Source organism: Melozone crissalis, unplaced genomic scaffold (genome assembly GCF_028551555.1).
Source record: "Melozone crissalis strain CALT ecotype California unplaced genomic scaffold, PUWL_Pcris_2 ptg000032l_1, whole genome shotgun sequence".
NCBI classification, from domain to species: domain Eukaryota; kingdom Metazoa; phylum Chordata; class Aves; order Passeriformes; family Passerellidae; genus Melozone; species Melozone crissalis.
In genome coordinates this window covers 2552103-2574126 of record NW_026535810.1, presented here as the reverse complement: position 1 = coordinate 2574126, position 22024 = coordinate 2552103, and the positions used below count along the sequence as shown (strand labels likewise).

The 22024-nt window shown below is 44.3% G+C and overlaps 4 protein-coding genes across 4 annotated transcripts; all 4 read right to left on the bottom strand.

The window, feature by feature from the left end:
• Positions 1-4046: 4046 nt before the first annotated feature.
• Positions 4047-8321, bottom strand: LOC128940303 (epimerase family protein SDR39U1-like). Its single transcript, XM_054281648.1, has 6 exons — positions 8286-8321; positions 7422-7528; positions 7014-7096; positions 5912-6033; positions 4786-4929; positions 4047-4583 (listed from the first exon to the last, which is right to left on the bottom strand). Exons 1-6 carry the CDS (start codon positions 8314-8316, stop codon positions 4168-4170), a joined length of 903 nt encoding a protein of 300 aa, XP_054137623.1. The 5' UTR covers positions 8317-8321; the 3' UTR covers positions 4047-4167.
• Positions 8322-10317: 1996 nt separating this feature from the next.
• LOC128940036 (olfactory receptor 12-like) lies at positions 10318-11259 on the bottom strand. The gene has a single exon (XM_054281362.1). The coding sequence runs from the start codon at positions 11254-11256 to the stop codon at positions 10318-10320; it is 939 nt and encodes a 312-aa protein (XP_054137337.1). The 5' UTR covers positions 11257-11259.
• Positions 11260-15630: 4371 nt separating this feature from the next.
• LOC128940035 (olfactory receptor 6Y1-like) lies at positions 15631-16578 on the bottom strand. Its single transcript, XM_054281361.1, has one exon. It carries the CDS (start codon positions 16576-16578, stop codon positions 15631-15633), a length of 948 nt encoding a protein of 315 aa, XP_054137336.1.
• A 3884-nt stretch (positions 16579-20462) lies between these two features.
• On the bottom strand, positions 20463-21422 carry LOC128940034 (olfactory receptor 6B1-like). Its single transcript, XM_054281360.1, has one exon. It carries the CDS (start codon positions 21420-21422, stop codon positions 20463-20465), a length of 960 nt encoding a protein of 319 aa, XP_054137335.1.
• Positions 21423-22024: the final 602 nt, after the last annotated feature.

Genomic DNA, 22024 nt, shown 5'->3' with positions numbered 1-22024 from the left:
TGATGGGAAGTTACTACCTCCACTTGGCTGCTGAAACAAAAATCTAATTTTTTACAAAAAACCACAGCTTTTTTATTTTCCCCTATAAACTGTTAAACTATTCCCAAAATGGAATTTCAGAGAACTGTAGAAACAAGAACTCTCTGCATATTTCCATTCCCTCTGGTGAATACTCTGCAGGGATACTGTAATTTTTTCCCATAACAGTTTCCTCCTTAGTGTCAGTGCATAATTCCATTTTAAAGCCTTATATAATTAATCCTATTTTCTGCTTGAAAATTGCAGATCTTTTTCCACAGATCCAAAAAGGAAAACCACTTTTGGTAGGAAATCACATTTTCTAACAATCCACAATTGATACTGTAGATTCTTTGTTCTCATTTCCCATTTAAAAATAGTATTTTCACAGAAGCTTGGAGGAGAGAGAAAGCAATTTGCTTTCAACTCTAATCCAGCCTTTCTCTTTTGTCTCAGTAATCCCTCTAACACAAAAGTAAGACTGAGCTGCAGCAAAACCTGAAATACAGAAATGCTGAGACAGCTATGAGTCATGCCTGCCTTCCCTCAGACCTCTCCCAACACATGGGGAGTGTCTCTGAAGCTCTGTTAAGTAATATTATATATTAAAAGTGATAAACATTTTCAGGTAATTTCCTCTTTCACAATATAATCATTGCCACAGGCAGTGTGTGGAATTATTCATCCTTGCAGTATTTTTGGCAGAAAGAGCAAATACCTTCAGCAAACTCCTGTTTCTGTGATCCAACTTCACACAGGCTACAAGAATTCATTCTCAAATTACAAGATAAAACAGCACAGCTCTACTCAGAGGAGATGATTGCAAACCTGCCTCCAACAGAAGACTCCAACAACCTTCCCTTATAGGATTCATGATGCCTTTGTTAAGGGAAATGATGGGATTCAAAAAGAAAGCAAAATCCCAAATCACCTTGCACTTCTGGTCATTCAAAAAAGAATAACAATAATATAATTAGCAAAACTAGGTTTTGTCACCTTGGGGCTAATTAAAAAGTTCTTCATGTCATGTGGATCAGGACACATGCAGATGAAGGAACCTTGTGATAATTGGAGCAGAACTGAAATGGGAATTTTCATGGCAGTGTAGTCACTCCCCCCCCTTTGCAAGATGAAAAAATGCAAATTATAACTCTCCCAACCACAGACTCTCAAATTATAACTCACAACTTGCTGCCCTGGAGCTTGTGTTCAACTGTGCTTTGAAATAAAAAAGTTCAGTCATTGCTACAGGATTGTTTATCAGTAAAGCCTTCAGGGCAGTGATTAAAACACTTCTCTGCTCCTTTACAAAGTGAATTTTTCTGGTTATACAATAAAAACTTGGTCTACACATGCACAAAGGGGCACAGATGCCCACCAGCAGGTAGAGAAACCAGAGAGGAACCTAAGCAGAGAAAAGGACATTCTGATCCAGCTCTTCCAAGGGCTGTCCCAGGAGATCCAGCAGCCCCTGGCTGGGTGTGGGACCTGTTCCAGTGGGTCAGTGGGAACAGCTCTGGGGTCAGCTCACAGCCTGAGGCAGAGTTAATGCCCAGGGGATAAAGGACCCATTATGGAATGGAGGGAGAAAAGCATCTCAGATGGTTCCAAGATTTACTAGGGACTTATCTGGCCCTGCCCTGCTGCTGCTCAGTGCAGCCAGGATTTCCTGTCTGGGCGAGGGATCTCTATTCTGTGTGCCCACACGTCCATGGTGCCAGGTGTCACTGACCTGCTTGGCCACCTGGGCACACTGAGGTCATCTTGAGCCCTGTCACCCAGCACACCCAGGTCATTCCAGCTTTCCAGGCCCTCTTCCCTGAGCCTGGAGCACTGCATGGATTTGTTGTGACCCAGGTGCAGGACCCAACATTTGGCCCTGATGAGCCTCCTACCACTGGCCTTGCCCCATGGGCCTCTACAGAGCCTTCCCACCCTCCCAAAAATGCCATCCAAGCTGGGTCTGCCAGCTTACTAAGAGTGCACTCAACCCCCTTGTCACGGTGGTATTTTATGAAAAACCCCTTCTTCATGATTTCTACTCCTGGCAAGATGAGAAGCCTCAGTTTCTCAATGTTTTGCTCCTCTGGAATGCGATTTGGAGAATTGTTTCCACAGCATGTGAATTGTTTAACTTAATGACCAATCCCAGTTCAGCTGGGACTCTGTCAGTCATGAGTTTTTATTATCATTCTTGTCCAGTCTTCTGGTATCTCCTTTCTCTTTCTTTAGTATAGTTTATAATTTTATTTTAATATAATATAATATCACAAAATAATAAATCAGCCTACTGAGAACTTGGAGTCAATTCTCATCTCTCACCTTGTTCTGGGGACCCTCACAACACCACAATTGGTGACCATACCTACCCAGGCAGATCCCTGGTGAAAGATACTGAAAAGGACTGGTCCCAGTACTGAGCCCTGGGGAACACCATTTCTGATGGGTCACCAGCTGAGTTTAACCCTTCCCCACCTGGGTTTAACCCTTCCCTACCTGGCACTCAGCTGCCCAGACTGGTTTGTACCCAGTGCAGGGTATGCCCATCCAGGCCAGGAGCAGCCAGTGTCTCCAGGAGAGCACTGTGGAAAATGAAATCAAAGGTTTTACTGAAGTCCATGGTCAGTGGAAATCAAGGGGTACAAGGATGGGAAATACCAACTTTAATTAGGGAATCAGTGTCTTACAATTAGTGGAAGAATGTTTAAAGCAGATTAACAATACAAATAGTGCAGAACTATGACTGCTACAGAAAACTCTGAATTAAGCCTTGCTGTCTTTAATACTGTGTTGCAGCTTAGCAGTCAGCCCAGAGCTAACCCCAAAGCAAGGCAGCAGTGCAGATCACTCAGCTCTGCCAGAATGAGACCACAACTCCAGGCTCAGCCTGCTCACAGATGTCACACAGATGTCACACAGAATGTACTGAACAGAGACAGGAGACTCATCTAGACTCCACCAAGACTGATCCTTCAGCTACTCTGGCATAAACCAGAAATGAGTGGATTGCTGTTGTTGTGGATTGCAAAGAGTAGGTCTTTATCTGCCTGAAGTGCCTTTTAATAGAATTTTCTAGCCCCAGCTTACATCACACTAGGAATATTTCCCCAGAAGTACTGCTACAATAAACTTCACTGCTCTGTGGACTTCACACCCTGTAACCCCCTTTGGGATATGGAAGTGGGTCAAGGGAAGCACATGGATGCATTTTCTGTCACTGTGAGATGATGAAATTGCTTTACAAGGGAAGAGGTTCTGCTTCCCAAGGCAGACCAGGCAGCTGGGATATCCTCAGTGCCCAGTCAGGGGGAACACCTGAACACCAGCACCACCTCATGGGATCAGTAAAAGAAAACCACCCTGGTGTGAGGTAAGCACAAGGAAGGCAATAGCTGAAATGCTCCTTTGGACTAAAGCTGTGACCAAAGCTCACACTGTGATGTACCACCCAGCTTTCCTGAGCTCAAGCTTAGATGGGCACTCAACCAAGGCAAAGCAGTCCAGGGGCCACAGTCTGTCACTCTTTCCTCTAGAGGCTGGCAAAGCAGGGCTCTCCCTCATCCCTGCCACAGCACAAGGGGAATGCAACCCTGGAAGGGTGCAACTCTTTGGGTTAGACTCAGCTGAAGGTACTGACACATCAACTTGGTACCAGCCACAAGAAAAGAGAGGGCAGAGTCTCCAAGCAATTTGTATTCAGCACCCTAAGATGCATCTCCTCCCACAACCACCAACACCAAGAGACTTTAGCTGTTCTGCTTTGCCTGTCATCATGGAGAAAACAGGAAGGGCAACTTCCAGTACCATGGAGGAATTACAACAGCATTAGGACTGTTTCCTGCTGCCACGTCTCTCAGGAGAGAAGACAGGACACCCCAGCTGCTTTGTCAGCAGTTCACACGCACACCACGCCAAAGGGGAGACGGGCAATCCCACAATCCCAGTCCTGTGAGGGACTCCTGCCCTTCCCCAAGTGCAGGTGATGTTAAGATTCAGATGGCAGGAAGAGGGATGATTCCTAAACAGTGAGATACAGGAGGGCAGGATTGCTCACCCCTGCTGTACGTGCATGGGGAAGTGCCAGGGGGCAGGGCTCCCCTCTTTGATGGGGGGCTCACACAAACAGGGCCCAGCCCAGGTGGGGACACCTCAAGCCACAATGTCCTTGAGAGCCGCAGGCAGCTCAGGGAAGGTGAAGCGGTAGCCGCTCTCCAGGGTGCGTTTGGGCAGCACCCTCTGTCCCTCCAGCAGCATGGCCGCCCTCTCTGCCCCAAAGAGAGCCCGCACGGCCCAGGCGGGCACCGGCAGCAGCGCCGGGCGCCCCAGGGCTGCCGCCAGCTCCTGGGCGAAGGTGCCATTGGAGGTGCCAGGCGAGGACGGGGCAACGCCGTTGAGGACGCCTCGCACTGACTCCGTCTCCAGGGCGTGACACACGATCCCAGCCAGGTCCTGGATGTGGATCCACGGGAAGGGCTGCAGTCCAGAGCCCATGGGGCCTCCGAGTCCCAGGCGGAAAGGCAAGAGCATCTGGGAGATTGCGCCGCCATCTCGGCCCAGCACCACACCTGTGGGGAGAACAGAGTGACACCAGGTGCTGCTGCCAGAGGGCAAAACGCCCTCCACACCCACACCAACAAGCAGGAGAATCCTTAAGGGGCTGGCTGGAACAGCACCCCAACAAGGGAAGAGAGAAGAACTGACGCCCTTTACCCAGCTCTTCCCAGCAGTAAAGCAATCCCCATTAATAACCACGATGCCCCATCTCACCTGATCTCACCACAACACCACGAGTTGGGCTGCCAGGGATGAGAGCTGCAGCCTCCCACGAGCTCACCAGGCGTGAGAAGAAGTCAAAATCCCCTCCTGCACTGTCTTCAGTGTACTCAGCTGTGGGGCTGGGCCGGTAAAAACCTGCAGGGTGACAGCAGAAAAGGGGTCAGGGTTGAATGATCACACCAAGCCCCCCTTTCCCATCAGACCTTCTCTGCCTCCAGGAGCTTAGAACTCCTGTGAGGAAAGGCTGAGAGAACTGGGATTGTTCAGCCTGGAAAAAGAGACCTAATTGCAACCTTCCAGTACCTGAAGGAAACCTATAAGAAAGCTGGAGAGAGACTACAAGGGCCTGGAGTGCCAGGACAAGGGGGAATTGCTTCAAATTTAAAGTCAGTTTAGACTGGCTGCTAGGAAGGAAATCTACCCTGTGAGGGTGGGGACGCCCTGGCACAGGGTGCGGAGAGCAGCTGTGGCCACCGCTGGATCCCTGGAAGTGTCCAAGGCCAGGCTGGATGGGGTTTGGAGCACCCTGGGACAGTGGAAGGTGTCCCTGTCACGGCACTGCATTGGCTTTAGGGCCCCTTCCAACCCAAGACCATTCTGGGATTCTGTGAGCTTGATCACTCCACCAGGAATATCCTCACATGAACAGCACAGTCTAATAGCAATGCTGACAAGTTTCTGAACTACCAATGTGCTCTACAGGTTCAGTAGGATGCAGTAAAACTCAGGCAGCCCCAAAACCCAAACAGGCCTACAAACAACACACTGAGCTGGCTGGAAGGTTTAAACCATGGCAGCTTTAAAGATAAACCTCAGCTTTAAAGACTGCCGCAAGCAGGAAGTTGGAGATTATGCAGAAGGTCTTACTGACACAAATTGATTCTACAGGACGCCTAAAGGCTTTCACAGGAAAACACAGAACTGCCCTAGACAAAGCACAGGGAGCCAAATTCCTCTCCAGCAGCACTAAAAGCTTATCAAGGCTTGCCTAAACACAGTGACACTGACAGCAATACAGCTGACATTTCAAGGCAAGAAGGTGCTCCTGAGGAACTGTCTGCAGGCAAGGCCTCTCCAGGTCAGCACGAGTGCTGTCTTGGCCAGGCCCAACCAATACCTACGCCAGTGACGAGGACCCAGGCACGGGGAGGCTGCTCAGCAGCACCGATGGCTTTGGCCAAGGCCTTCGTGGTCTCCACCCGGCTGCTGACAACCTCCCTGCAGAAGGCATCATTCCACCTGGGAAAGGGAGAGCCAGGATCAAACACCTCACAGGACTGCCACCAAGGGGGACCCAGCCAACACCAGCTCACACGCACAGGGTGATGCCTCAGGTTTTAGTTTTTATATTTCTCAGGTTCTCTGTTGCTTTAGTGGGTGGCTCTGGCCTTCTATTAGGGGATGGTGAGCTCTGTGCACAGAGCAGGGAGACAAAACAATTCCTGTTCCAGCTGGGGAACAAGGACAAATGAGCCAAATCTATGGCCAAGAGCACAAACAGCGTGGGCTGGAGAGGGAAAAACAAGGATGGGACTGCATGGGCCAAACCTGGAATTGGACAATTAACTCCAATATGCAAATGGAGCAGAGCTTATAAAAGTGAGAGACCCTGTGACCAGTGGGGCATTTTGTGACCATTTTGGTTCGTCTTGGGTGTAGCCCTGTGCTGTCCAAAGTGGATCCATGCATCCTCCTAATAAATCCCTGCTTTATTCTTGAGCTCTGTCCAGTCTCTGTTCTAGGCCAGCCTTCCCAAGGCACCAAGGAGAAGTCACAGGAACTCCCCTCACCTCAGAGCAAAGGGAGGACATGTCATGTTTCAGCACAAAGGCAGAGGAACTTTGGGAGATGGTGGCTCTAACCCTTACAAGACTGAAGGGTTTGGACTGCCTTCAGACAAAGTCAGCAAAGGAGCTAGACAGCAAAGCTGGTGCTCCTCCCAGAAGTCAAACTTTGCATGCAGGCATGCCACCCAGTCTCCTTTTGGAAATGTGGAACTAATGTTTCTGGCCTCCAGCTGTAGATGCAGGAGGGAACTTTTCTTCCAAAGGTCTCTCAGAACCTACCAGGCCCACAGAAATGCTCTGGGTACTTGAGGGTACAAATGTCAACCCAAGAGCTTCCTGATCATGTTGTTTCCTCCCTTTCCACACTCCCTGACAACACTGGCTTCTCTTGCCTCCACCTTGTCTCAAGAGCACTATGGAACATCAAGTTACCTGCGGAAAGGGTTGAGGACATTTTCACCAGCCAAGTTGACCACAGCTTCACACAGGGGCAGCCCGGAGTGTGACAGCTCCTCCTAGGCAGGAGTGACAGACATCACACATCAGGCCACCCCTCTGCTCAAGCCTTCCCTGCAAATAAGCAGAGCAGGCTCCCAAGAACTTCACCCAGTTTCTTCCAGACATTTGCAGAGACAGCACAAATGGAGAAGGTTTTGTTTCCTGGAGCTACAGCAGCACCCATTCTAATGACTGTGACCCATGGAACATCCAGCAAAAGGACACCCAGAGGAGCCAGACTTCCCTGGGCAGGGTCCCTCCATGCCATGGAAAGCCACGGCATGCAGCCTGGCTTCTCAGCCCTGTCACACTCGCCCTGCTGTGACCGCTCTCATTTCATACCCAGCTGATCCGATCCGTGCCCCCTCTTCGTGACACATGGGTCACTTGGTGCCCTCGGCTCCGCAGCAGCTGGGTCAGGGCTCTGCCCACGAAGCCCGTCCCACCACCTGGTTAGAGAGACAGAACATCAGGGCTGTGTTGCTGTGCCATCACCCCTCTGCAGCAGAGGCGGCCCATGCCTGGGGCTGCATCACCGCAGCACCGCCCGCGCTCATGACCAGCTCCCATAGCCGGGGAGGAAGCGGCGGCTTGGCTCCAACCCAGCGGGCAGCACCCACAACCCAGACCCGCCTGGCCCTTCTCCAAAACTCCGTTCCGCTCAACACTCCCGCTCCCTCACGGGACCCGCTCCCTTACGGACCTGCTCCCACAGGCACCCGCACCTCCACGGGCCTCGCTCTCTCTGTCCGCCGCTCCCTCACGGCCCCGCACCCTCAGGACCCCGTTCCCTGAGGCCGCAGCTCCCTCACGGCCCCGCTTCCTCAGGGCCTCCGCTCCATCAGGGCCCCCGCTCCCTCACGGACTCGCTCCCTCACGGCCCCCGCTTCAGACCTTCAGACCGCCGCTCTCTCAGGCCACCCCTCACTCACGGGCCCCGTTCCCGCAGACCTCCGCTCCCTCACGGACTCCGCACCCTCACGGTTCCCGCTCCATCACGGGCCCCGATCTCTCTCTGTCCGCCGCTCCCTCACGGGCTCCTGCCCTCTCTGTCCGCCGCTCCCTCACGGGCCCCGTTCTCTCTGGCCCCTGCACCCCCACGCCCCGCTCTCTCTGGCCGCGGCTCCCTCACGGGCCGTGTTCTCTCTCGCCTCTGCTCTCTCTCTGTCCGCCGCTCCCTCACGTTCCCACGAGCCCCGCACTCACCCACCACCACCCGCATTGCCGCGCCGCGCATGCGCCGAGCAGCGCCCACAGCGCGTGCGCCCCCCCACCGCGCACGGCGCCCCCTAGCGGCGCGGAGGCCCTTAAAGGGCCAGCGCATCCCAGCGCCGGGGCCGTGCTCGGGAATGGGCGGCGAACCGGGCTGGAAACGGGCTGGAGACACGGGGAGCGGCCCGGGGCTGAGGGGACACTTGGGAACCACCTGGGCCCAGGGGCTGAGGGGACACTCAGGGAACGAAGCAGAGCGGTGCTGAGGGGACATCCATCCATCCATCCATCCATCCATTCATCCATCCATCCATCCATCCATCCATGCTTCATCCATCCATCCATCCATCCATCCATCCATCCATCCATCCATCCATCATCCATCCATCCATCCATGCTTCATCCATCCATCCATCCATCCATCCATGCTTCATCCATCCATCCATCCATCCATCCATCCATCCATCTATCCATCCTTCATCCATCCATCCATCCATCCATCCATCCATCATCCATCCATCCATCCATCCATCCATGCTTCATCCATCCATCCATCCATCCATCCATCCATCTATCCATCCTTCATCCATCCATCCATCCATCCATCCATCCATCATCCATCCATCCATCCATCCATCCATGCTTCATCCATCCATCCATCCATCCATCCATCATCCATCCATCCATCCGTCCATCCATGCTTCATCCATCCATCCATCCATCCATCCATCCATCCATCCATCATCCATCCATCCATCCATCCATCCATCCATCCATGCTCCATCCATCCATCCATCCATCCATCCATCCATCCATGATCCATCCATCCATCCATCCATCCATCCATCCATCCATCCATCATCCATCATCCATCATCCTTCCCCCAGCCCCAGTCTGTCACTCAGTCACAGAACCATTAAAGTTGGAAAATACCTCCGGGATTGCTGTGTTTGACTGAACACCACCATAAGCTAAATCATGACACCAAGTGCCATGTCCTGTCTCTTTTTGGGCACTTCCAGGAGTGGCGGCTCCCTTGCTTCACTGAGCAACCACAGCTCTCCTCATCCCTCTGGCCACCAGCTCTATGAAAGTGCCATGTCCTGTGGTTAAGAAAAGAAGAAATGGGTTTTCTATGAGGAGCCAGCTTGGATATTTGAGATTTAAGAGTTATTTGCACAGGAAGACATATCTCTGTGCTTCACTCTTGTCTGACTTAATTTAGCTGTGGATGTGCAGAGTGAGAATGCCTCCACCTGAACCGGCTGTGTTCCAGAAATAAGTGCCAGAAGCTGTTTGTGTCCTATTTCACATGTTCAGTACACTTAGGTGTGGCAGCAGATTCTGCTGCCAGAATCTGAATTTTCTGTCCTATTTTACATGTTCAGTACACTTAGGTACTCTTCAAATTTTCCAACCCATCGTGTTAATTATGGCTTTAAAATGCTGGTATCTTTTGAATGGCTATAAGAGGCCTCTACATTTACAGGTCAGATGGCTTGTAAATGTCCAGTTGTGGTTAAATGAAACCTCACTTTCATCTGCTCTATAAAAGGAATAAAGCTGGCCAGAGAAAAATAGGAAAAAAAGAGATACTTTTGTTCACAGTAATGTAAAAGAAAATGTCAAAATTGTGTGTCACTGTGATCAGCCATTTAACAGATGTGTGGTCTTGGCTTACTTAATTGACCTTATTTTTAAATTCTTATTTTTATTCTGGTTTTATGTGTAGGCATCAATGATTTAAGTGTAATAGTTGTAAACTTATGAAATCATTTCATAGAAATCAAACATATTGCCCATTGAAGGATATCCTACATCCTATCAAAAATTGTTTAGTTGAAATAACAATCACTAGATTATCATAGATTTGTTTATATATCCTGCTTTTACTGACCATCTAGAAACACAAAAGACTCTTGAAAGCAGGTCCTGATGTCCTTTATTTTACATCCCGTCCTTTATTTTACATTCAGGTCCTGATGTCTTTTATTTTACAAATTGAACACTGTGCTCATTCTCAACTTCAGGAATGGTGCTTAAAAAACCCTTTCCTTTTTAACTGTTTTTTCAGAGCCCCTTTTACCTCCCTGTTTCTGAGGGTGTAAATGAAAGTGTTCAGCATGGGAATAACAACAGTGTAGAGGATGGAGATGATGTTGCTCTTGCTGGGTGAGGATGCAGCTCCAGGCTGAGCATACATGAAGAACACTGTCCCAAAGAACAAGCAGATTGTCACCATGTGAGACGAGCAGGTGGAGAAGGCCTTGTGCCTGCTTTCTGCTGAAGGCATTTGGATGATTGTGACGATGATATAAGCATAGGAGACAAAAACCACCAGGGCAGTGCCCACAATTATTGGTCCACACACAGCCAGCATTACGAGCTGGTTGACAAGGGTGTTGGAGCAGGAGGCGTGGATCACTGCAGCAACTTCACAGAAGAAGTGCTTGATTTCTCTGTGCCCACAGAAGGACAGGCTGAAGGTGAAGCCTGTCTGGATGGTGCAGTTGATGCAGCCTGACAGATAGGAGCCCACCACCATGAGCACACAAAGCCTTCTGCTCATAACCACCTGGTAGAGCAGCGGGTTGCAGATGGCAGTGAAGCGATCATAAGCCATCACAGCCAGGAAGAAAGCTTCTGTTGTGCCAAAGAGAGAGAAGAAGAACATTTGGGAAGCACAGCCAGCATAGGAAATGCTCCTTCTGCCCAGCAAGAATGCCAGGGCTGCCCTGGGAGTGATGGCAGAGGAATAGCAGATGTCCAAGGTGGACAGGTTCCCCAGGAAGAAGTACATTGGGGTGTGCAGCTTGGGCTCCATCCTGATGATGAGGATCATGCAGATGTTTCCCACCACAGTGACAAAGTACATTGTGGAGAAGAGAACTGAGAGAAGGACTTGGGATCCTGGGTGGGATTTGAACCCCACCAAAATGAACTCACTTATGGTGTGGTTTTCCATCTTGGCTTTCCAAAAGGAAATTAGGATGCAGTAGATTGCAAATATTTTGCCTGGAGAAGCAATTATGGAAGAATAAGACAAACAATGAGATATATGAAACATAAGAAATATATAATTAATAAAATTAATTGTAAATTATATGCATTAATTATATAAAATAATATAAATAACACAAAATATTTTAAAATATTAATATATTGTAAATAATAATTAAGAATAAAATAAATTCTAATATTATATATAATTAATTAAATATATAAATATATTAATATAAGTATTATTATGACTAATAAATATTATTAATAAAACAATAAATATAAATATTATTATGACTATAATACTATATAGAGTATATATTATGTAATATATGCTATATATGACATATAATCAATAATATATTGATTGTATTTATATTATTATAAAATAATTATTAATTAATAAAATTAAATAGATATATGGAAAAATTATAAAATTAATTATATATCATATCTGCCGATTTTTGTCAACTACTATAGGGTAATTTGTAAGCTAATAATCATGTAATATTATTTTCAGTATAAAGAAACATTCAGCATGCAGTTTATCCAACCAATTTTAATTTAATAAACTTCACAACCAACTAGAAACAGACATTTCATCCTACAGTTGAAGACCTATTTCAGATTTAACTGGCAGAAAATAATCTCACCCTAAGATTGCAACTAACCCACAAGATTGCTCTCCCCTAAACAAAAGAACAGGAAAAATGCTGCTTCAGGTGATGCAAAACAATTGTAAATATATGAGCCAAGAAATGTATTCATTTAGATAATTGTTTAAAAAAATTTCAAGTCTATTATTTTTTTAAAAGCTGAGTGACAGAAATGGTATTTTATTTGCTTTGCTGTCATTCCCATTAGATAATTTTTCTTAACCAGCATATACTTAATATTTTAAAACCATTGAATTAATTTTTAACAATTTCTCCAGCTATCCCTCCGGGGTCCTTGAAATGTGGCCTCACCTCTAGGTACCCTCAGAAGGTATTTAATATATTTAATCCTTTGTTCTATTTAATCCTTTGTTCTTATTTACCCACAAGTCTTAGAAAGGGAAATAAATTTGGAGAAAGAATTTCTCTTTGCATAACCTTGCTCATTAAATATTTTGGTGAGTTTTCCTGGGGAGTTTTGTGTGCAGAGAGCTCAGGTTTAGGCAGTCAGGTCAAGTATCACTCAAAGCCTTTCCAGGTTGTTGTCCACAACTTTCACAATTCCTAAACCTTCCCTTATTGTCAAAAGAGAGAAATAGATGCATCCACAGTGCGATCCTTCTAGTCTCACCCTACCTGTTCAAAACAGGGGAAAAACTGTCCCTTAGAAGTAGCTGTTTTTGATAAAAAAATAATAAAGCAAGCCAGAAGAGAATAAGAAAAAAAGAGATACTTTTGTCCACAATAATGTAAAAGAAAACATCAAAATCTTGTGTCATTGTGGTGAGGCATTCAACAGATGTGTGGTCTTGGCTTATGTAATTGACCTTCTTTTTAAATTCTTATTTTTGTTCTGGTTTTATGTGTAAGCATCAATGATTTTACTGTAATAGATGTAAACTTATGAAATAATTTAATGATAATCAAACATATTGTCCATTGAAGGATATCCTACATCCTATCCAAAATTTTTTGTTGAAATAACAATTACTACTGCTTAATTTAATGGCTTTTTAAAGAAGGTAAACACCTCAGCTAAGAATGAATATGCTGCAGATACTTTTTTAGCCAGTGAGAAAGGAAGATTTTTGATTCACCTGAGAAGTCTCTGGATCTATCTGTCCCTTGATTGATCAAACAAAAAGTCTAAATGCAGACACATTAAAAACTGCCTTCCTGATAATGTATTTAATTTCCAGGAGAACTAACTGTATACATAATTACTACATTCTATATAATGAAAAAAAAGAGAAAACAGAAACTTTTAATCCAATTCTGTCACCACATTTAACAAAGCAAAACTCAGATTTCACACACCACAATACACATACCTTGTAACACAGTTATAAAGCCCAGTTTGGTTTTTTGGAATTCAGGTTTCTTGAACACATTGCCAAAAATACTGAACATTTTTTCTACTCAGCTGACTTTTCTCTTGTAGTCAATACATCACTGGCTCTGACTGGTTCTAAGAGCATTCTCCTTAGCATGTTGCTTATGTATACTTTAATAAGTGTACATAAAAAACACCAGGGATTCAGTTTCTGGAGTCCAGAACCTTCACAGCAAACATCTGAAATCTCAAATGAGATATTTTTCCCTTGTGCCATTTTTCTTTGCCTGCAAAAGAAGAAAACTATAAGGAATAGGAGAGATAAAATAACAAACACAAGCAATAAAGTGTAAAGCTGTTTCTGTTTGTCTTCTACCCCTACTTTTTTCACTGCTTCTTATGCAGAACCCTTCCTGCCTCTTGTAGATTTTTTTTTCTGCTCAGCAAAACACTGTGGACCTAATCAAGATCTCATTAACCATTAGAATCTGCTTCCTTCTGTTGTAGTTGAGACAGGGACAACACAAAGCCACACTCCATTTTTAGAAGGCTTCAAACTGTTTTTATTATGGCATGCATGCTTTTTATGCATTCTTACAAAACTCATAAGTTTACACTTTACTCATTGGTCACAAAATACAAACAAAGTGCTTATTGGAATAGGCAGTTGAAGTTTCTCTTATTTATCCTCCTTTCTGTCTTGGTTTCTATGTCAAGGACTTTGGTAGGAAATTCTTTCAGGGGTAAACATGGATCCTCTTTGCAAACTTCTCTCTGGCTCACAGAAGTCACTGTGAAACCTCTTCCAGATTATCAAAATAGAACAGACACCCTTGCCTTCTCCCCAAGCAATAATGGTTCTCCTCTCTAAACAAAAGCAAGTTTTCACTAAATGTGTTTTCTTCTCTGACTCCAGGAGTGTGCTCACCTCTAAAACTGAGAAGTCTGGTTCAGGTGAGGGCCCAGCCTCTAAGGGAACACTGCTCTGGGGGGCAGCAATCACCCCAGGAAGGGAAAAACACCCCACAACTCCTGTTTGGGTATCTCACACACCCTAGGACATGGCTGTCTTTCAAAAAACAAATTTGCATTCTTCTCAGCACAGGAGTGTCCCATTTAGTTACAGCAAACTATATTAAATTTTCTTTGTTTTGGCACGTGGTTTTAAATAAATCTGCATGAAATAGATGTTTCTGTTCATGATATAATGGCTTCCCAAATTTTGTGACTGGCAATTGGTCAATATGTTCTAAACCCAGACTATCTTACATTTGCATACATTCCTATCAGTTTCTCTCATCTGCAGGCAGAGAGTGAGATTAAGAGAAAGTTTCCCAAAAGCTGAGATTGGACTTTGTTTTACCTTCTTTACTTGTGGTTAGTGACTTATTTACAGTACTTTAAAAGTACTTGAATTTGTGAAAGTGTTTATTAGGAAAACTTCCAGAAATAAGCTTAGATGCAAGAGGGAACTTGCATTCTCAAAAGGTTTGTGTTTGTGTAACACTTTTCTGTGTTCTCTCCTTTCCTAAGGAACCTCTGTGGAACAGGTTATGAATTATTTGTTTCAGGTTATCTAACAATATTATTATTACTGTACATAAACCCCATAATAATTGGATGATAATCCTTTTCACAGTGTATTTGAAGGATTTCCTTGACGTAATTTCAAAACAATCACTTCAGATCAGTGCTTTAAAACCAGTCAATGTGTGTAGCCAAATCACTGCATTAAAGGAACTTCAAACCTTGCAAAATTTAAATTAAAAACTCAGGAAGGACTTGTGGAGCTGAGACAGAGGCCAAGTGACAATGCAGCTGTACCATGTGAATATTCACATTATACCTTCTCTAATGCCATATTAGAAACATTTTCTTCTTCAGAGGATGGTTCTTTTTATCCTACACCAGGAATCTAAGAATGTTGCAATTACCCATCCTTTGCTGCTGCCTATTTCTCTCAAGGGATAATCACAAAATCTTGAACTAAATAAATCACACATAACTGATTTTCACATGCATTTACAGTGTTTTCTGGACTCTGTTCCATTTAGAGCAAACAAATCTGGGCTTTATTTTCCAGCATTTCCAAACACCTTTAAAAACAGCAGTCATTCAGTTGGAGACTTTTAAGAAAAGGTGACAGCATTGATTCTTAGGAGGAAAACAAGCAAAAAAACCCCAAACCCACACATCTCGAGTCAAAACCATAGTATATACATAAATATATCATGGTTTAGTTCAATAAATATGAGTAGTGGTTGCATGGATTGAGGTTTGGACCTCCTGACTTCATCTCCTCAGCGCTGCCAGTTGATCTTCACGAGCAAAACCTCTTCTCTGGCACACTTCAGTTGATTTCTTTGGTGCCTCTTCTGCAAGTAAAAGTCCTCCTCATGGCAACCCTGACCTCTTTGTTTCTAAGGCAGTAGATGAGAGGATTCAGAAGTGGCACAACCGCCGTGTACAGGAGTGACACCAGCTTGTTGGCACGATAGGTGTACATGAGCTTGGGGTGGGCGTAGGTGAAAAGAGTGGTGGAGTAGAACAAAACCACCACGGTCAGGTGGGAGCTGCAGGTGGAAAAAGCCTTCTGCCTCCCCTGGGAAGAAGGAATCTTCAGCACAGTGAAGAGGATGCAGATGTAGGAGGCCACCACAGCGCACAGAGGCAGCATGATGACCAGCAGGGCCAAGGTGAAGTCCACGAGCTCGGCCAAAGAGGAATCGCTGCAGGAGATGTTCAGGAGGGGGGAAATGTCACAGAAATAATGATTGATTTTGTCCACGTCGCAGAAGGAGAGGCTGGCTATGAAGCCCAGCTTGATGGAAGAGGTGGCCAAGCCACACATCCAGCAGGCAGCCACCAGCTGAGCACAGAGCTTGGGGCTCATGATCAGGGCGTACCTGAGGGGTTTGCAGATGGCCACGAAGCGGTCGAAGGCCATCACGGCCAGCAGGACGTACTCAGTGCAAACAAAAGTCACAAAGAAATGCAGCTGTGCCATGCAGCCCTGGAATGAAATCCTTTTGTCATGGGACAGGACATCTCTGATCATCTTTGGCTCAATGGCAGAGACATACCAGATCTCTAAAAAAGACAGATTCCCTAGGAAAAAATACATGGGTTTTTGCAGGCTGTGGTTGTTTCGGATGATGAGAATGATGAGGAAGTTTTCCAACACAGTTAATAAATAAACCAGAAGTAAAGCAGAGAAGAGAAGCAGCTGCTGTTCACCAGTGGTGGGAAAACCCAGGAGAATGAAATACATGACTTTGGTTTCATTCCTCCTACCCATTCTGCAGAAGAAAGATGAACCTTATTCACCTGCAATAAATTAATACAATCACACCTAACTACCAGACTTAAATTCATAGCCATAAGTTACACCACCACTTAAAGACTCTGTAAAAGTTCAGACTTTTTTTTACTGGGTTTTTAGAAATGAACTTTGTGAAATTTATCTGCTCAATTCAGATTTTTTTTCATTTTAGAAATTAAAACATGCTTTTAAATTTACATTTCATGGAGATAAACATACATTACAAATTGACATTTCATGGAGATAAATATACATTACAAAACTTTGTGGAATTTATCTGCTCAATTCAGATTTTTTTCATTTTAAAAATTAAAACATGCTTTTAAGTTTACATTTCATGGAGATAAATATACATTACAAATTGACATTTCATGGAGATAAATATACATTACAAATCTCACCTTAGACAAATGATGACTGATGCTAATATATTTTCCATCCAGTATAAAGAAGTGACAGGTTATGAGCTTATAGACAGACATTCACATTTCCACTGCTTTAGTTTCTACATCTAAACATTTCTAAAGTTATATCATATATATCCCAGGAACTGTAAGAGAAATGTGAAGCACCACAAGGATATATTCATTTTTAAAATAAAAAACCTCTCCAAATACATCTGAAAGAGCCCACTAAAGGTTTCTGTATCTGGCTCTGAGCACACTTACAAATCTACACAAATCTATGGAGATGGTACACAGAGATCTCAGATACAGCATAAGTACAAGCAAATTCCAATTTTAGGTCTGGTTTGTTTGCAGCTACCTCAGATTAATCCTTCAAAAATAAGAGTGGCTCAGCCTGTGCTGTTAAAAACAAAACTGTTCTCAACCTTCTGTAGTGGGAATCCACTGGTGCTGCAGAATGTGATCAGTAGGGAACAGCTGAAATGTGGACTGATATGTCAGTGCTGTGATCTATACCAGCACAGAGAAATCAACACTTTATTTACCTGTGGTGTCTCATGAGGTCTGATTCAGAAATTGTGGTAACCTCCCAATGGAAGCAATCACAGAAAGAGGAGGGATGTTATTGTTTCCTCTGTGACTCCATGCAGAGCAGAAGAAACTCTGAAGATTTTTTTTTTTCTGAGACATTGAACAATGAAAGAATACCAACTGGTGTCTACTGATTTTTATAGGGCAGAGGAAAGGAAAAACATACCCTGAGGCAGGGAATATGGCAGTCTTTTACCAAAAGGTAATCTAGAAAAATATTTTAATGCCCTTATCTAAATCAGTGACCTTAACTGGTAATGGCTCTTGGAATGAGTGATTTTGGATAAGTGTAGTTACACCCACACTGGAGTTATGTTCAGACCCACAAATAGCCAAGCTGTGCATGTTCTGAATTTTATAATACACTACAAATGTGTTCAGAGAAAAAGGAGGATCAGAGATAACATTTATCTGTCCCCTGGTGAGGTCAGCTGCCTCCCAAACAGAGCTGAGGAGCTGCTGCAGGATTCTATAGCATGAAAAGTACAAAACCTGATGTGGTCCCCCCTCCATGCTAGCTGTTTGTAAAATCTCCCTCCAGCTGGTCTCATGTGAATCAGATATCTTCCTTAAGCCAGAACCATGACTAAAATTACATTTATTACATTTAAATTACATTTATTACATTAAATTACATTAATTACATTTAAAATTACAATTCTTTTCATACAGTGAAAATAATGGGACTTTAGCATCTAGGAGAGCTGGAATTACAGAAGTTATTTGGCTGTTGGGGCATAGTTTGATTTATTTTGCAAATATGTAAGAATCTAGTGACATTTGACATACCTTATGGTGTGCTGCTGAATTCTAACTTCTGGCCAAAGCCACATGTGCATGCTCAAGAATGTAAGGGAACCTCATAAAAAAGACAATTTTAAAATAATGTCAGTGCATGGAGAAGGGAGTAGTGTTAGTTCTTACCTCATTTCTGTTAGGCTGATGAGGGTCCAACTACCATGGACCAGTTTTGGGTTCCCTGGTATTTATATAATTTTAATTTATATAATTTTATTTATATAATCTTAATTTATATAATTTTATAATTTATATAATTATAGTATATATAATTATTTATATAATTCAAGGAAAATGTGGATTAACTAGAGAGGTGCTTACCAAGGCCTGCTAGGATGTGAAGATATGACTCAGGGTACATGAACCATGAAAATAAATTATTGGGTTTGTTCATTATGGGGTTTTGGAGGCTGTGCTGTGGTTTAACAGTGACAACCTATGAAAAGGGATAAAAACAATGATTTGCAACTCAGTAGCTGCTATTTAGGCCATTAGATGTGAGGTCTGAGTGCTTAAACAGCTTCCCTAAGAGATTTTAGTACCTCTGACACTTTCAGCTCTCAGCTGGACCAAGGCACAGCTGACGTAACAGAGATATGGGCAGAGTTATGCAATACAATTATAAATTATAAATATATTCAGATCTGGAGTACTGCATCCAGGAGTGACATGGATCATCTGCAGAGCATCCATTCCCTGGATAGAATTGAAAATATTGCTCAATGTTGAAATCTACTCAGTGGTTACCAGATTCACTCCTCTAAACATCAATTTCTGTTGCAGTTTGAGATGCCACAGACTTTTCCATTTAACATCCAGATCAAAGAATTTTACAAAAACTCGGGTTGGAAAGGCAGAACTTTAATTACAGAATATTTTAACTCATTCTGCTGTCACAAACATATTACAGGGTGGTCAGCTTGACTTGTCAGGTCAAGTTTTGCAAAGCTCAAAGGACAGAGATTTCATGACCTTTCTGGGACTGTGTTGTGGTGCTTCGCACTCTATCTTATCTGAATTTAATTTTGTTGGAACAAGTTCCTGTTGCTTTTGTCTTTTCAGGCATGCCCCCTTAAGAATTGCCTCTATCTCCTCTGTAATCCTCTTCAGGTGGTGGCAGACTGCAGCTAAACACCTCCTCAACATTCTCTTTTCTTAAAAAACTGCTCCCATCTGTCTCTCTCTGTGTGCTCCCACCCTTCTGTCATTTGGTAACTCGCTGCTGGAATTTCCATTTTTGTCTTTCTTCTAGTGGGAAGTGCCAAACTGGGCACAGTAATGTTGATGTAGTCCTGGGTAACAAACAGAGCCCAGGATCATTTACCATCAGGCTGATGATGCAAGATTTTGTGTCTGTGTGTTAAATTACCTTCAAGTTCTTCCTGACCCTCTCCTTTGAATATTCCATAAGGAAAGATCTGTGTTTAGGCAACTGATTCTTCTCTTAGTGCTTATATCTCCTTATGTGATGTTGAATGACCACAGGAAAATAACATTTAAAAATCAGGAGGTTCATCTAGCACTTAAAATGGAAATTAAACTGTGCAAATTAACCCTCTTCCCCAAAAGTAAAGGTTTGTTTTCTGAATCTGAGCTACTTCCCAAAGTTATATTTGAAGTTAATGAAGAAGGAATTCTCAGTGGTGTTTCATGGTCTCCTATCACAGCTATCTAAAATGACTGAAGTTCCCATCCTCATTCCTGTGAAGAAAGCTGACATAACTATTTATTTGGTGCCTCAAGTTCTTGAATCCTAGTTTCATGTTAAGTTGAATCAGGGTCAGAATGCAATTTTGTTCTTTGATGCATACAAAAAAAATACATTCAGAGAAGACAATTATTTTTATTGCTTTTTCCACTCCTCGGGAATGATGTGTGATGTGTTCAGTTAGAAAAACCTTTTACATTCACATAGATTCAGAGATTTTAGCTGAACATGCAGATTGACTCCAATAACCAATAACTGGAGAACCCCAATAACCTTTTCTGTCAAAGTAAAAATCTAACCTAGGTTTTCATAGGATTCAGACACATTCAGTTGGAAGATCATCTCCCAAGCATTCATTAGTGGTCAGAGGCAGAAACTCTGGAGAGAGCAGTCCTGCTACACAAGACCTTCAGCAAAGTGTCCTTCACCTCCTGGTTCCTCAGGCAGTAAATGCATGGGTTTAGCATCGGGGTGACAATGGTATAAATGATGGAAACCAGCTTGTTGAGATCCCTGGAGTCTGCACGCCTGGGCCGAGCATATATGAAGAGAGTTGCTGAGAAGAAAATGATGACCACAGCCAGGTGAGAAGCACATGTGGAGAAGGCTTTCTTCCTGTTCTGAGCCTTGGGGATGAGCAAAACAGTCCTGATTATGCAGGTGTAAGAAACAATGATGACAGAGAGGGGGATCAGCAAAGTGAACAAGGCCGAGATGAAATCCACCATCTCAGCAAGGCGCCGCTGGGCGCACGAGAGGTTGAGCAGCGGGCTGATGTCACAGAAGAAGTGGTTGATGACCCCGGGCCCACAGAAGGAGAGCTGGGAGATGAAGGAGACCTTGAGCACAGCTATGAGGAAGCCAAGCAGCCAGGAGGCCGTGGCCAGCTGCAGGCAGGCCCTGTGGCCCATGGCGAGGGCGTAGTGCAGCGGGGCGCAGATGGCCACGTAGCGGTCGTAGGCCATGGCCGCCAGCAGGACACACTCAGTGCACACCAGGGCAATGAAAAAGTACAGCTGGGCCATGCAGCTCGTGAGGGAGATGCTCTTGTTCCTCACCACTAAGGTGAGCAGCAGCTTGGGAACGGTGACTGAGATGTAGCAGGCCTCAAGGAAAGCGAGGTGGCCCAGGAAGAAGTACATGGGCTTGTGGAGCTGGGGGTGGGTGATGATCAAGGTGATGATGACCATGTTCTCGGTGACAGTCAGCAAATACACAGCCAGGAAAATGACAAACAGCACAGCCTGCAGCTCTCTGCTGGTGGGGAATCCCAGGAGGATGAACTCATGGATGTGGGTGTCATTTTCTTGTGCCATGATGACCTTGAAGGCCTGGAATGTTGTGGTATTCACATTTTCTAAGACATCCCTTTGATCAGCATTTTTCTCCTGAGAAGCTGCAGAGAAAAAGGAGAACAATTATTATTTCATTTTCTTCTCCTGTGTTTCTCTCATCTGGAATGTGTTTGGAAATTGTTTACCCACAGGTGATTGTTTCATTGGATTCTGGTGTGAGTTGTTTTCATTCATTGGCCAATCAGGGCCAAACTGTGCCGAGACTCTAAAAAGAATGATGAGTTTTCATTATTATCTTTTTAGCATTCAGTAGGTATCCTTTCTGTATAATTAATATAACATAACATAACGTAACATACCATAACATAACATAACATAACATAACATAAGCCTTCGAAGAACATGGAGTCAGATTCATCATTCCTCCCTGCCACAAAAATCCCTGCAAGTACAATAGAATGTATGAGGAGCAAAAAGGAAAGAAATAAGGGAACATTTTGTATTATGTCCCCCAAGCATCCTCTTCGTGCCTGACTTTCAAATACACAGTTTAACTAGAGATTCCACACCAGTTATTTAATTGACATTCCTTATTATTTAACCATTCCTTATTATTTAACTTC